This window comes from Cavia porcellus, unplaced genomic scaffold (assembly GCF_034190915.1).
Source record: "Cavia porcellus strain 051 isolate PalLab524CR breed Dunkin Hartley unplaced genomic scaffold, mCavPor4.1 scaffold_21, whole genome shotgun sequence".
NCBI lineage: Eukaryota > Metazoa > Chordata > Mammalia > Rodentia > Caviidae > Cavia > Cavia porcellus.
In genome coordinates, this window is record NW_026947504.1 from 64,507,474 (window position 1) to 64,524,090 (window position 16,617).

A 16,617-nucleotide genomic window follows, 5' to 3' on the forward strand; every position below is an offset into this window, starting at 1 on the left:
TTCAGTGCAGTTAAATTTACATTACTTGAATTCTATCAGTGTGCAAAGGGAATTCATTTTGATCCCTGCATATTATTTTCATCTTTTCTGCAAATTGGCTTCCTCTGTTTCTTCAGTCTACATAGTAGAAAACATGACCACAGATTAAAAAAAAAAAAAGTATCCGCTGGCTGGATACTGGGGTTCTGTCTCAGTTCTAGGTCTGTAATTCTTGCAGAAAGATGGGGACCCTGCTTTGCTGAGCTGTTACTGGCAGGCCGTGTTTTGGGCAGTGTCAGGGCGCCTAAAGCTTGCTCTGACTGTAACCACTAGATGAAGAAAGGAGTGTTCCCCAGAAAGCAGAGGGACTGCGGACAAAACATTTTGTACGTTATGTCACAAGAACAGTCTTTATTCTTATGGCAGATCACAATCCTTTAAAAGTATGGTCTGGCAGGCCACAGTTTTTAGTGGAGAAAAACAAGCTCGCTAAGGTCAAGTTAAGATGACCATTGTCTTAAATTTATTAAGCGCACCGGTTTCACTTTCAGCCAACAGTCTGACACCAAATATCATTTTGAATTACACATAAATGATCTATCTTTTAGGGTAAGGCTTCTGAAGCTTGAATTCATTAGTTTAAAGAAGGCAATAGGTTAACAACATAAAATTGCATTTATTTATTTATTGGTACCAGGGATCGAACTCACGACCTCACACTTGCCACGCAGGTGCTTAAGCCACTGAGCATAATCCCTGGCCTGCCTTTATTTTTGATATAGTATTTCCACTCCCAAAATTGTAATTATTTGTCTAATTATGATTACACAATATATGGACAGTCAAATAGACTGGGCTTACACACATAGCATTTCAAATTGCTATATGCTTGTCACAGCTTGTATGTTAAGGCTTTCTGATTTTTGTCTCATTTTTATGGTAAGAAGTCCAAAGATAAAAGGACTACATTAATCAGTGCAGAAAACAGAAAAAGATATTTAGAGAATAAAACTTTCCAAAAACTTGAGGTCTATAAAATAGCTCAAAGAGAAGCTGATCTAGCAGCGTTTGGTTTTCTCTGTGTGTATATGCATGCGTGTTTAAGGTGATAAAAACATACAGGAAGGGGGCCTGAAACTTCTACTGGGCCTAACAGACATGGGTTCCCGGACAGCCATCCTGCCCTCTGAGAGTTGAAGTCTCATAATCTAGCTAATTTTAATCTCTAACCACTTCAACTTAGTGTGCTGTAGAGTGCTGACACTGTTACGGTAACATAGGACTGGAATGACTGGTTCCTGCTGATCTCTAAGCATTCCTGGAAGGCGTAAGTGAGAAACAGGCAATCAGTGACTATTACTGTTACTGTGGCCTAATGCAACTGTAACCATCGGGTTGCTGTAACCCTTATTTGGTTCTCTCTATCTGTAAAACCAGACTCCTCGGAGCCAAGTTAGTGGAGAACTGGAACACTTGTTTTCTGGGTAGCTAGCCTCACCCTTACCTCAAATAAAAGCCTTTTCTTACTCAGTCTTGTGTGACATTCTGTGTTTTAGGTTGATAGTGGCAAGAAATAATCTTTAGAAATTAAGTAACAGTAGAGTTTTCTGATTTTTGGAGCTTCTTTCTACTGAGCCCCAACACTGACTTTGTATCCACTCTAGTTTTACAAGCTACATTTGCTTTTAAAATGAGTGCATCAAATTTTATCTGCAATAAATTCTTTATTCCTTAATCTCTTATCACATTGTGTTTTTTTTAAATAGAGTCTAAAGCTGTCTTGAAGAGTAGTCAAACCTCAAAAGATACAGCTCTGAACTTAACCTCGAGTTCACAAAATCATAAGCCTTCCAGTATGAGTCATAAATCATTTTTTAATGATATACGTAAGATGCTGGCAGGGTTTTTTTCTTTTAGTAATGTTAAGACTTGATGGCTAAATAAATTTTTTTTATTTAGAGAGAAAAGCAAAACTAAACGAAGCAAAAACAATAAAAGGCTAGAAGTAATACAGAATTTCAAGAGAAAAAATATACAGTAAGAGTTTACCAGTTAATAGATCACACTTTGTCATCTTACAAACAGATTACAAAATTAAAGCATACAAAGTGGAGATTAATACAGTGAGATTGCAGTCAGTTCTGTTCAGTGATCCAAGAAAAACTCAGCAATATGGTTCTCTATCCTACACATTTAAATATACTTGCAGTTATATCCTTTAGATCACTTTCCTTCCTCTCTTTTTTACACTAACAATCACACATTTTAGTTTCCATTACTTCCACAGTTTTTATAACTTTTTCTTTGAAGAGGAAAAGAAAAAAGATTAAAAAAACAAAAAAGCCAAAAAACAAAACAAAACAAAACAAGACGGACCAAAGAAAAACCCAATGTGACAAAGCAAAACAGAGTCAGTTAGATCAGGAGGATGGACATGGTACATAATGAAAAAAAAAAAAGGGTTACTAGGTGATCAACAACGATTACCATGGCTAAATAATTTTTTAACCAGGGGTCTGAAGGATTCTCTAATACTGTCTCTCAACCCCAAAGGCCACTTTCCTCTGGATTCTTGAAGAAATGAGTTTGCACAGAATTAGTCCCTGCTACCTGATCCAAAATCACTGAGTGACCACAGCTACTGTCAGAGTGAGGTCCAAACCCAGGCCCAGCTCTTTCAGACTCTAATCGCTGTCTGGTTCTTACAGCTGGTTATGCTCTAACACCACTGTGCCTTCCAGGTGCAGAAGACAGCCCTCCTCCGTCACTCAACATCGCTATTAATACATTGTTCTTTTACCAACAGTGTAAGGATAACAAGGAAGCGGAGCATGCAGCACTAACTCCAAACTGAATTCTAGCCATCACTAGGGTTCTTTTTTGTTTTTTCCTTTTTCCTTTTTATCGGTACCAGGGATCGAACTCACGACTGCCTGCTTGCAAGGCAGGCCCTCATGCCACTGAGCTAAACCCCCAGCCCCCATCACTAGGGTTCTTTAGTCTACCCTATTATCTTTTTCCTGAAGCTCCTTCTGTTTGTCATTGTTCTGCAAACTTTTCCTTACTCCAAACTCTTCTGTCCCTCTTCTATTTTTTTTTTTTTTTTTTTTTCCTTTTTGGTACCAGAGATTGAACCCAGGACCTTGTGCTTGCCAGGCAGGTGCTTATACTGCTGAGCTAAATCGCTGGCCCTCTGTCTCTCTTCTATTTTCTCTCTTTATTAGCCTTAGTCAAAGAGGGATTTTCTCAAATTTTTGTTACTTCACTCTACAAAAAGAATCTAAGCCCTTTTCTCTCAGTCTTATCTTTCCAGACACTGTCTAACAACCTTGTAACTAATAAAAAAGCCCAAGCAGAAGTTACATTTTTTTCTCCGTAAGGGATGTTCCACCCTCCTAAATTATCCAGCAAGAACTGTAGCCTATTCATAAAATAATTCTCCCTCCCTGTTATAAAAACATATCACAATTTTAGAATCAAGTAACTGTTTTTGAAGCACAGTGAGAAAATATTTCCTTATTGAAATGATACAATTATCAGTTAAGAAAGGTGAATTACATTCTGAACAATGTACTAATTCCTCAGGAGCAGCTCAGTATTATGTCTTAGCTTCTTTTGATTCCGTCCCTCTACCTCTGCTTTGATCTGGCATTCTCATTCCTAAATACATTCTAACAACCAGCCAACCTGAATGTGGGAACCAGTCTTAGTCTTCAGGGTACTCTCGGTACAAAAGGGGTTCCCAGAGCTGCCGATGGACCAAGAGAGGAGGGCTGGAGTCTGGTATGGCTAGAACATATTTTGAACACAGGAAGAATTGTATTAAGCTTTCATTAGCTTATCAGAACACTTGGGGCTGACGAAAGAAAGTTGTTTCAGGCAGGCCGACCACCTTCCTCCAGTTCAAAAAGACACACCGCACACTTTAGCAAGTGAGTTAATAATAGTAGTATTGTGCCTTTTTCTTGGAAATATGTAGTGGTAAAATGTTTAAAATGGAATTGTTAAAATTTTAACTGCTTCTCATTCATTCATTCAAACAAGAAATATTTATATGTTTTGGGCCAGAGGAGGAGGCAGCTGCAGCTACTGAAATTCCAGGTACTGTTATTATATCGGTTGAATAAACAAAATTAAGACTTGTCTACTGTTTTGTTGAAATAACAGATCTTCATAATTATTGTTCTGTGTCACCAGGGAAACGTTACTATATATAGTACATTATTCTGGAGGGAACCAAGTACTTCTTTCTATAAAGTTAAAAAGTAATTAACTCTCTGCATTCGAATGCTTTATAGAAAACTCAAATATTTAAAAAGATACCTCTTTTCTCCAAGGATTTCAGAGAGAAAGTTTACCAGACAATGTACATCAGTTTTAGGCAAATGAATGTCTCAATATCCAAACAGTTTTCAAGTGAACTTCCTCTCTAGATTTTACATTTATTTCTGGAATATCACATAAAAGAAGGGAAATGTGTAATGGTTTCTTACTGTTCCACTTTTGTTACTCTGAGCCAGCTAAACAAAGCTGTGACGTACCTAAAGTTTCCTCCTCCTATTTTCCCAGCCCTTGGAGGAGCCTGATGCTCTGTGACTACTCAGTGCTTCTCCAAGACTGAACTTGATGACATCTCATCTCTAAGTCATTCTTCAAACCATAGAAATCCTCGCTTATATTCCTTCTAACATCCACTGGACTTGAACACGCAGCACAATGGCCACAGCTTAACACATAGCTATTCTCAGACAACATGCAACACAAGAGAAATTTATAGAACCATAATTATAACCTGAGAGTATAAACTCTTTCTTATTTATGATTACTGACAGCCAAATCTAAAACAAAACAAACAAAAAATCAAGGGTTATAACAGCAACAAAAACCACCTAGCTTAGATTTCACTTTAGATGGAGAGAGGAAATGAAAATACCCTATCTGATATTTGCATATAGTTTACATTTGTATTTAGTCTTCTCACGACATAACACATATATTTAATGCAACTCAAGTTTATATTATTACTCAACAGGCTCAAAGAGGGCAAGTCCCTAAGCACTAAGTGGCAGAGCACAGTCTACACCAGTCTAACTCCGAATCAGGTGTTTCCATTATGCCACAGCTTCTACCAATGTGCATAATATGTAAATTTAAACTAAATAAATACAAAAGTCTATAAATACAGCAAAAATATACTTCAATTCCACATATAGCAAGGTTGAAAAAGATGCGACATAGATTGGGACACAGAATGAGCCAAGGGCTACGGGCGAAACGTGTCAAAGGTGGAGCAGCAGGCCAGAGACCAGAGACAGACCGCAGGAGCATCTGCAGGAGGGTGAGGGAGGCCCGCGCCCGCGCCCAGCAGTCCTGCTCCGCGTTCCTCTAGCTGGATCTGCTCACCTGGACTCTTCCTCTTCCCCATCCAGTCTGTCTGGAAAGCAGTAGCCACTGTCTCCTCGGGTTCCCCAGAGCCCTGACCCTACCATGCTGAACCGCCATCATCACTGTAATTAGGTTTCCTTCCACTGCTCAGGAACAAACTAAAAGCAGTTCACTTGAGAAACCTGCCTATCTCTTCTGTCTCAGAACCCAAGGACACAAAGCACTTATCTAATACCATCAAAAGTACTCCGTTAGAAACAAAATAAAACCAGGATGTCTGTCACCTAAAACAATAAATGTCCAAACTTGCCTGTGCATGCGATTTTCACTGAAAACAACTATTCTAAATTAGACATACAACAGGAGACGGGAGGACAGGGCAGGGAGGAGAAACAAAACTGAGTAAGATGTGATGTGGGTATGTACCAGTTCCCCGGGATGAATATAATTACTATGCATTGGAAATATATACTAATAAAATTATAAAAAAGAGATGCATATTTTACATTACTAGCATCTAACAAATCATTGAGACAATATTTTAATGGAATGCACTGGCTTGGTATATACTGTCTGCGTTTGAATCCCAGTTGAAGCTCTTAGTAACTAAGTGATTCTGGGCAGATTACTTACTAAGTTTGAACCTAGGATTAATAAGACAGGCTTAGCCACAAAGATAGTTTTAGGAATTAAGGCCTGGCGTGGTGGCACATGGCTATAGTCCCAGTGCTCTAGGAGGCTGAGGCAGGAAGATTTCAAGTTCTACCAATTTAATGTCTTACTGAAGTCTAAACTAAAAAATAAAAAGAGTTAAGGACATTGCTCAGTGTGAACATTCTGGCTCAATCACAGTATTAAGATGGGAGATAGAAGGTTTGAAACTGTGCTGAAATATAGTAAGCACTCAACAAATGTTATCTATTTTTCTTCTTAGTCATTAACTGTGCTACGTAGGTACACAAAATTTAGTGACGTATAAATCTTTTTTCATTTTTTAAAAAATGAAGGCAAATGCAAAAGTTTTAGAAAAATGTAAAAAATATACAGACAATTTAAAATACTGATAACCATATACACTAATACTGAAAAGCAAAGTACCTTCTCACACATTGCTCACCTCAAAGTCTATGAGCTGCAGGTCGGCGATCAGGGTCACTAGCAACCCGCTCTTGTAGAGTTCTTGTGCCAGCTGAGCCACTGCTTCCGTTGGGGGTTCCTTGTCATTTGTACCGCACAGAATTTCTTTCATTGCTTGCAGAGATTTTGACACTTCTTCTGAAGCCTGGTGACCAGAAAGCATACTAACAATTTTTTGTTTTTGTCATTTGTTTTTGTGGTACTGGGGACCTCAGTGGCAAGTACTATACCACTGAGCTACAACCCCAGCCCCACTAACCGTTTAAAAGAATAAAAATATTCAGGGCATTAAACTAGAAAACTACTTCTTAAGCCCCGTTTGTTTAGAATTAAGAGCACTGTGCAGTTATAAATGAGCATGAAACCATTAGAAAACACAGCTTTTTATTTTGGAAAATGCTACTAAAATTTATATGAAAAAGATCTTTAATTTCTATTTAGTAGACATAATGAAAATAATTCTTTAAATAATACTCATATTCTAAATTTGCTAGTAACCAAACAGAAATGTCACTCTTGAAAATTAGATTGAATCTGTTTTGAAGACTTATCTGCAACTATTGGTCTTTACTAAAAGCATTATGTTAAGGTTTTTTGGGAAGTCCCTATTTTCCTGATTTTTTAATGTGCCAAATACGAAATCATAAACTTTGCCAACCCACTTATTCCTCATACATTATCACTATCTTTTTCTAAATGTGACACGTAAAAATAAACAAGTCATTGCATTTAAGGAGGGACAGGCAAATCTACAGAGACAGAAACCAGGACGGCAGGTGCTGGGGCCCGAGAGGGGGCAATGAAAAGTGACTGAGGTGGGTGCAGGCTTCTATCTGGGATGATGAAAATGATCTAGAACTAGGCAGCCGTGATCATGACACATCTTATGGATGCACCAAACGTCACTGAATTGTATGCTGCAAGTGGAGAACTATATGGCATGTGAAGTAAATCTCAATAAAAACCTATAAACTCGTACAGGTGGCAAAAAGCAAATTGACTTAGTTAACAATTACACTTCCTCAATAGTCTTAAATTTTTTATTAGTACGTTTGCAGCATAGAATGATGACATTTAATGCAGGAAATTGATACATGTACACGAGACATCTGAATCCTATTTATTCCCTTTCCCCTTTCTCCATTTCCACTTGCAAAAGATCTATTTCCCTCTTTCATAGTATCCATCTTTTATTTTCTCTTTAAATTATTTATACTTTGGATTCTCATATAAGAGAAACTAAACAATATTTAAATTTATGTATCTTATTTCACTTGACATTATGGTCTGATTTTCTCAATGTTAGAGCAACTATAGTTTTATGACTTCATAATATGCAAACCATTACAATAAGAAATGAGTAGAATGGGACAGATTACATTTAAAAAATCACAGTAACAAGATGCTACTTTTTTTGTTGTTTTTGCTTCTATTTTCTGAGATAGAATCTTGCTACACAGTTCAGGCTGGTCTTAAACTCAAGATTCTCTTCTCTCCACCTCTTGAGTCCTGGGATTAGAGGAATGCACTGGCATGCTCAGCAGACCAAAGACACTACTTTTTCTTTCTTTCTTATTTTTTTTTAAGCTGGGAATTGAACCCAGGGCCTTCTTGTTGCCAAACAGGTGCTGCACGGCTGAGCTACAACCCTGACCTGATACTACATTTTATTTATTTTAAAAATGAAAAAAGAATAAAAACAATGATACAGAGTTTTGAAACAAAATAATAGGTAATAAACACTGGTTAATATATTGTATATTGTTATTTTCAAAGTAGCTGTTCAGACTACAAGATATAGAGGCATGAAAAAAAATACCAAAAAGCCAAACAATGAAAACCCAACCTTTTTTTGATGGATACAGCGTTTTAAAAAGGAATCTTACATATACTTATGTCCAACTGAAACAATCTTAATTTATCAAGGGATTAAGATTCTTAAATTTTGAGATGAATCCACAAATGAATACTTTAAACATATGAAGAAAGCTAAATATAATTATGAAGCAAACATGTTTGTGATCATCACCAAGTCAAGAAACAACATTTTCATCACCTTTGAATGCTTCATTTTCAGTCTAGATGTAAATACTTTTATAACTTTCATGAAAATTGCTATAGTTTGGATCTGAAATGTTATTTTTGGAGCTCATACCTTATCTGTCTTTTTGTCTTGTTTTTCCAAAATGGCCATGTTGTCCTTCAGAATTTTCACAATTTCTGCTGGATTTTTATGTGATTTACTAAACAAAGGCATTTTTTCGTGTATGAAAATCTCTTCTTTCAGTATGGAATGCTAAAATCAAACAAGGCAACAAAAACTGTAACTTTTATTCTTACTGTGCTTGTAGCAAAATATCTTACAAGTTTTAGACATCAGTTCCACACTTTAAAATATTAAAAGTGATCAAACTAAAATGAGTTTTAAGTTTTATATCAAAATTTAAATACATATAAAGTAGTTTAAGAAAGATATTTCAAAAGCTTTACCTAAAATTTTTTATTCAAAGTCTGAACGTTTTCTTGCTTTAGAGATACAAGAATTTTGCAAGTTGATATATAAGCACTTTTAATGAATATAAAATGATATATTTTGACCAAAGAAAGTGGTAGTAGTAATAATAAAAATAAATGCTAAAACATGTAAAACGTAAGTGAGATTAGGATTCATATGCTGTCATAAAGCAATATTCAAAAGCTTACCACCAACTACTCCATAGCAATCACAAAATTACAATGTAGAACTAATTATTTACTCTTCAAATATTCACGGATAAAAAAAGATACAATGGAGGGTGAGGACCCGCTGGAGGAGAGTGGGGAGAGAGGCATCAGTTCTGACTGATAAGGACACTAGTATATACAGGCCAGAACACCAATAAGGCTTCACTGCCTTCACGTAAGTATTAGGGAAAAGATCTGATACAGCCTCCAGCTAGAAAGTGGAACGTTCCCTAGCTTACATGCATTAGCAAAGAATTCTTCAGATATTACAGAAATCTGATATAAAAAAATCTGTAACTCAAGTGCTTAGAGACAATAATAGGTACCAGTCTGGCTTATACCTTTTTCAAATTTTTTTCTATACATAAAAACTACATTTCTAAAACAAAACTAAAATAACATTAATCATAACATTTGATGACTTTCTGCACTTTGTATATGTTTAGGTCTACTACAATGTCTTTAGTGATGATAACAGTATTCCATTATATAAACACAATTTATTTTACCAGAAGCCCATGGTGGACATTTCGTTATTTTGATTTTTCTTATTAGTAATAGTGTAATCAATCAACAAAGAGAGAATATTATATGCAAATGTGTAGAGCAGGTGTCAGCAGGGCCCTAACCATCTCCTTCTGTTATAACTGTGGCTATAGCTCCAATCGCCCATCATTCTAGATTTTTATTTATTTCCTAAATCTGTTTTTAAAGGATTTCTGCAAGATCTGTGAGCTGCTTGCTATCCATCCAATAAATTCCTTCAGGTAATAAAATCAGTATCTGTTGCTTGTGATCAGAATTCCAGTGGTAACTGGGCAAAATCATTGGCATGATTTTTTTTTTATGATAAAACAGAAAACTTAAAAAACATTTCCTGTTCTCAGCAGGGACTCCTCAGTGTGGGCTGGCATGTGAAAGAAGAGACTGTTCACTCTTAAACCCAAGGAAACATCTGAAAACCACAATAGGAAATCCAATCAGGATATAAAATCAACACAAAGTTGCCAGAGAATCTGGAGATAGTCAGGCCTCTACTGTGACTCTCAGATGGTACAGACTGCACAAAAAGAGACTCTGGTTTTTTTAGATGTACATTGTGTCTTTGTCTCTGTGAAACTCAGGAATGAAATTATAAAGATGTACTTAGGTTTTTCTCTATAGATTTTCCTTCTAATAAACAGACCTGACCGTAAGTAAATGTAGATCAGATTTAGAAGTTTGTGTAGTGGGTAGGACGTGTGCTGGGTCCCTGGATAGCTGGGCGGACCTATCAATCTGTCGCTTACTCCCTGGGTGACCCCCATTTATGTGATCTCACTGGGGCTCACCTGCGAACAAGAATAGCAGCTTTGTCAGGGGTAAAGATATGAGCAGCACCTGGAATAGGGTTTTGTACAACTAAGGCATCCTATGTTTAGCTGCTATCATACAAAGTGTGCCGTGACATAATTAATAAATTGTTTCACCAAAGAGAAAGGTATAGTAATTGAAATATGATTCTGTCTTAAATGTGCTTAGATATTTCTGGCTCCTTGACTGCATTACTCTGTTTTGCTATTTTTTTCAAATTAGAAATTTATTCTTCTGACTATTTAATACACAATTTATTCAAATATTTGACATTAAAACAGAATTTTATAAAGAACTTAAGTGCATTTGTGTAATTGTTCTCTCTGTGTGTATCATATCAAAGGAAAGAAATGTAATTGTAGGATTTCAACTAAATTATTCCTGCCATCAAAACAGCACAAATGACATAGTGTGTTTTCTGACCATTGCTTACTCCGCTTGGTCCTCATTCTGTCAGTCTAATTCTAATGCCAATTTGCTGAGATTACAAGCATTTTCATGTCTGGCCAGGATTTCCTAGTTCATTCTCTTCCAGCAGTTCATTTGTTTGTTGGTACATTCATTTATTGGTTGAATAAATAATCCTACTTAAGTACTCTGCAGAAGTATCTTGCTTAGTTTTAGGTTTAGGGACACAAATATGAAAAACACAATCCTTGCTTTTTGGAGGTGTTTGTTTGTTTGCTGGGGTTACAGGCATGGCCCATCACACCTAGCATGGAGCTTTCTATTATGTGGGGAAAAAAATTTTAGAGATAATGGGAATATGTAACAGTATACTATAGAGTATCTCTTAGTAAAGTATCCTTTTTTCATATTTAGAATGTACTAAACTTTCTCTGAAATGTAATTTGTATTTTTAAAAATTTTAATTTGTATTAGTACATGCTTACACCACATGATGATTACAGCCATCCTGGGGAGCAGCTACATACATGTATACTTCTCAATTCTCTCCTCTCTCTGCCCTCCCTCCATTTTAAATTTTTTGTTTCTTTGGTTTTTTGTGCTGTGAAATTGCTATGAAGTTCAGGCTGGCCTTGGACTCATTATGTAACCCAGGCTGGCCTCAAACTTGCAGTGATCCTCCTGCCTCAGCTTTCCAAGTGCTGGGATTATAGAAGTGCACCACCATGCTTGGCTCTCATTTTAAACTTTTATACAATGATTAATCTTCCAGTTTGGAACTCATTCTTTGTAAGAAAGCAAAACTCATACTCTCAATCCATAGCGTTCCGGCCCCCAGAGTCGCCGTAAGTGCAGGAAGTTAAGGCATTACTTCCCTGGCTGCCCAGTTCTGGGCCTGCCATCAGCAGCCCCTCTCGGCTCCTGGGTAGAGCCCCACTGCTCCCATCTCTCACAGCCGGGAGCCTGCTGTTACTCTCCAGGCCGCTGTTCAGGTTACCACATTGCATCCTCCCAGTGACATTACCCCACCTCCTCCTCCCGTGACAGCGAACCTTTCAGAACTTTCCATGACTAAAAAACAAAAAGCCCACCGTGGCACGTGGCCATCAACTCCTAGGGGCCCCCACTGAGAACAGGTCGTTTCCAATCCTCTACACAAGCATCCACCTAGGCTTTTGTTTTTGGAGGCAAGCTTTCACCATGCAGCTCAGGCTGGCCTTGAGCTCACTTTGTAGCCCAGGATGGCCTTGAACTCGCATCACTCCCCCCTGCCTCGCCTCCCAACTGCTGGGATTACAGGTGTGCACCACCACGTCCAGCACCTGCCTAGTCTTGATTGACAGACTTCATCGAGAAGAGTATCTGTAAAATGAAGACATTCTGGAAGCAAAGCAGCATATTTTGGCCTCTAGACTCCTTGGCACCATTTCATGTTCGTTTTGAGCCTTTAATTCCCAGCATTCATCACCGCCAAAGACAGAGTGCTGCAAATAAGGACAAAAGACGGGAGGGGCCGGGCGTGGAGGCACACCTGTAACCAGCACTCGGGGGCTGAGCTGGGCACTGCCCGTGTTCTGGCCAGCCTGGCTGCACGGTGGGCTCAAAGCCAGCCTGGACCAAATAGCAAAGCCCTGTCTTAAAAAAAAAATGAGGGGTTCTGCAAACCGTGCCTTCTTGGAATAAGAAGGTTACAGTGATTTTCCCATAATACCTATCCCAGAGTTTTAACACCATTATTTTTACATGCAAATATTGTTTTTTAAAATTTTATTTTACTGGTACCTGTTTCCAGTAAATGAAGTTTGCATTCATCATTGGGAGCAGGTACAGGTGCAGAACATACCTGGATTCTTTTTTATTCCCCTTCCCACCCCTCCTTCCATCTCTAGAGCCCCTTTCCTGGTTTTCATTATCACTGTTGAAAGGTTTGGCCCAGGCAGGACACTGTAGCCAGGAAAGCCACAACCGGAAGCAGAAAGCCCCATCTTGCCCTGCCCCTAGGAAGTTACCTGTGACGCCATCTTCCCGCCCCAGGGAATTTACATATGGCACCAAACCTAGGACCAATGGGCTACCTGTGTATCCCTAATGCCCGCCTTAGGTTCCACCCCAAACCGAGGCTATTTACAGGCCCCCACGCCGCGTGTCCGCCGGAGAGATCGCCGGACGCCAGCGGTGGGAGTTGCCGGTCATCTCTCTCCGTGTTCTCAGAATAAAGGCCGCTTTTTATTTTATATTTCTCATCTTTTGTTAATATTTTTCATCTTTTGGAAATAACTCTATCATTTGTTGCCGTGACTCGATCGGCAGGCAACTAACTCTTGGGCCACATACCCAGAGTTTCCTCGCCGATAATCAGATAACATCCTGGATTAATCCCGAGCTTTTTCCTCTCCCGAGACGTTCCTGTCGCCAGCCGCCTGCACTCCGCATCGGCCAGACTGATTTCAGGTGAGCACTCCCCGGGGAAGTTTTCGCACTGGGCAGCCCCAGTGGAATGTTCTCCCCGTCTGCGTGGGTCTGTGCATTTTCACGTCCTTAGGACCGCCCAGGGCAGGGTTCTTTCTGGGCAAACCTGCGCCCACAAAATCTCTCACGTTCTTTGGGTTCGGATAGCCCAAAGCAGAGATTTTTGGGACCGCCCACACGGAAAGAATGCCTCACTTCCCTTAAAGCCTTGCGCTTTCACGGGCAAAACTGTTACTGACCCCACGTAGACTCCATTGGTAAATCTCTCAGTGACGACTGGAGTTTACAGTTTGGAACCGTAGCCGCCGCGTGGTACCACAAATAAGTGACGACTTTTTTCTGGACCTCCGGTTTTTTTTCTTGCCTGAATCAGTCATGGGGAACGTATTTTCTAACTCCCAAAAGACGCCTTTACGATGCCTAATTTCCAATTTACGTACTCTAAAAATTAAAGGTACCATAAAAACTAAACAACTAACTTTTTACTGCCAGGAGGTCTGGCCAACCTACCCGCTTATCGGCAAGCCTTGGCCCAAACAAGGAACATTTGACCCCTGCATTCTCAGGAACTTGTATGATTTTTGTCAAGCTGGCAACAAGTTATTAGAACTCCCTTATGTCCAAGCCTTTCTTATTCTGAGAACACGCCCATCTCTCATTAAGTCTTGTGCTCCTGCTGAGATACTTTTAGCTAAGTCTACTGCGCCGCAAACTTTTCCGTCCTGCCCTCCGTTCTTTTCCCAGCCACCGCCTGCCTACCACCAAACTCGTTCCCTGCCGTTATCTCCTGCCGGACCGCTCTCTCCTCCCCCTATGCCTGATTCTCCCAGCAGCTCTAATCCCTTTGTGTCGCAGTTATCTCCCGATGTTCGATCCTCTCGCCCTCCGTCTCCAGGGACCCATATCTCTCCCAGCAGCTCTGATCTCTCTGTTAGCGCTTCCCCGCAGTCTCTGACTTCCTCTCCTGAGAATTCTCTATCCCCTACAGCAGTCTCGCCGCCCGCCCACCATACTAGGTCTCGGTCGCTATGTTCTTCCAGCAGGTCGCGTGATTGTTCCAGCTTGCGCGGGGAACAGTCGCCATGTTGCAACCCTCTGCCACGTGGCATGGCGCCGCCATGTTCCGGAGGGCCACATGGCGACAGGGCGCCGCCATGTTTCGGGCCACGTGACAGGGCGCCGCCATGTTTCCAGGGCCTTCACTGTCAACAGGCATCTCCTTGTGGCTCCTCTTGTGAACTACAACAGCCGCCCTGTTGCAGTGCACATGACGCTTCATTGTGCTGCCGACAGCAGTCCTCTAGCTGCAAGGCACACAGTGAGACGCCATCTGCTCCTGTTTCCCAGGGTGACCGGCAGCAGCTCTGTAGCCGCTCTACAGATGATTGCTCACATGCGCCTACCAGAAGGAAGGCTGCTCAGTGGCCCTCTGCTCCGGAATCTCCTCAGGCTCTGCTTCCACTTCGGGAGCAAGCTGGCCCCAAGGAACTTGTTAACATCCATGTGCCTTTTTCCCTTTCTGATCTATCCCAGACTGTCCATAAATTAGGTAGCTTTTCTGTTGATCCACAGAATTATATCAGGCAATTTGAATTCATTACTAATTGTTATGATTTACGTTTTAAGGATGTTTATGTGATTCTAGATACCTCTCTCATCTCACAAGAACGGAATCAGCTGTGGCAAGCAGTTCGAGAAAAAGCTGATCGCAGACCTGAGGTAAACACCGCTGGTAATGACTCTAGGCCTATAGCTGTGCCAGAGCAGGACAAGCATACTAACTATAACAAACTTTTAAAACAGGTCCAGGAGGCTAATCAAAACCCAGCTGTGTTCCTAAATTGGCTTTCTAATCCTTGCGCCCTTCAAACAGTTCCAGCTTTGCGGACTGTGTCGGGCCGCCTCCCAGCCCCTCCCCCATGCGCCGTCCCAGCCCCTCCCTCCCCTGTGCGTCGCCGTCGCCGCCGCTGCCACCTTACACGTTTCCGGGGGCAGTCCGAGCCCGCCCCTGCGCGCTACATCCCAGCGCTTGCCCCACCCACTGGGCGTGCTCTGCCGGAGCGCCGAGAAACAGCAGCTCAGCGGCTCTGCTCAGGCATGCTTTTTTTTTATAATTTGGCTCCGCTCAAAAGATGCTTTTTTATTACAGTTCTCAAACCATTTAATCAAGGTTATTGGCCACCTGATAATTTTACCAACCTTGTTTATCAATCAAAGCCTTCACCAATCTCCTGTTTAACAACTAAGGTTATAAATTCCTTTTTGCTGGGAACCACTAGCTCTATTTCAAGACAAGGGTTTTCTTCAAAGTTTTATTTTATTTGTCTTGGTTCATACTACTGCAAATAACAACTTTAAAAGTAAATGTGTTCAGAATTTGACAGTATTAGATCAGTTTTGATTGATTTATTCATAAGATTGCTAAACCTTTACTGCAAAATGTTTCCATTAAAGCCTTGTTTGGCAGACTAAAGCTTTGTTAATTCTACGTGTCACCCTATAAAAAGCAATGTGCCATCCAGATAAAGCCTGCTCTTTAATCCAAAATGCCAATATTAAATTCCTGCATACTTACTTAATTGTACTGTAGTCCAAATCCCAAACAAAAAGGCAAAACTTGACCTTCAAACCTTATAGAGATCTTAATATGTTTTTTCATATTTTTAACACTTGTGACACTTGGAGTTCTGAGACAGGTAAACCTATACAAGGTGGAGCTGCCTGCCCCCTCCATGGACCACGCTCAAATGCAGCAGAAGATACTGGGCAAGAAAATGCCCCATCCTGGCATTCTTTGAGACCTTACTCTAGGGCTACTGGACTGTCCTAGCCACCAGAGAGTGGGTAAGTCATCCTAGCCCTCACAGAAAATGTTGACACTGCTAGATTCGTCACTGACAGAAAATTGCTGCTGAAGACTGAGGAAGTTCAGGGCAACAACAGCCCCCTTTAAGGTGTCTGTCTCGGATTCCAAGTCGCACTAAAGTCTCAGGTAAGACATTCTCTTTATTTGTGGACATAGAGGCCATATATACAGAGTTCTTCCTGAGTATTCAGGCTGCTATATTAAGTCATCAATCTCTATGACAGGGTATTGATGGTCAACCTATGCCATTTACATTACAAACAGGGCCTATTTTGTGCAGGTCCCAGTCCTAAATC

General features: G+C 40.2%; 1 protein-coding gene and 1 long non-coding RNA gene across 4 annotated transcripts in view; one reads left to right on the plus strand and one right to left on the minus strand.

Moving 5' to 3' along the window:
- The window catches only part of Cab39l (calcium binding protein 39 like), a 113,341-nt gene that overhangs the window by 41,109 nt on the left and 55,615 nt on the right, over positions 1 to 16,617 (minus strand). For all 3 annotated transcript variants that reach the window (XM_003477486.5, XM_023560490.2, XM_063232806.1), the window contains exons 3-4: positions 8,657 to 8,797; positions 6,482 to 6,646 (exon numbers count right to left, since the gene is read on the minus strand). In XM_003477486.5, coding sequence (XP_003477534.2) covers positions 6,482 to 6,646; positions 8,657 to 8,797 — 306 coding nt within the window. The remainder of the gene's footprint in view (positions 1 to 6,481; positions 6,647 to 8,656; positions 8,798 to 16,617) is intronic.
- Positions 13,120 to 15,642, plus strand: LOC134472007 (uncharacterized). The gene is made up of 3 exons (XR_010041833.1): positions 13,120 to 13,437; positions 15,101 to 15,174; positions 15,605 to 15,642. It is a non-coding gene; the product is annotated as an uncharacterized LOC134472007 (long non-coding RNA).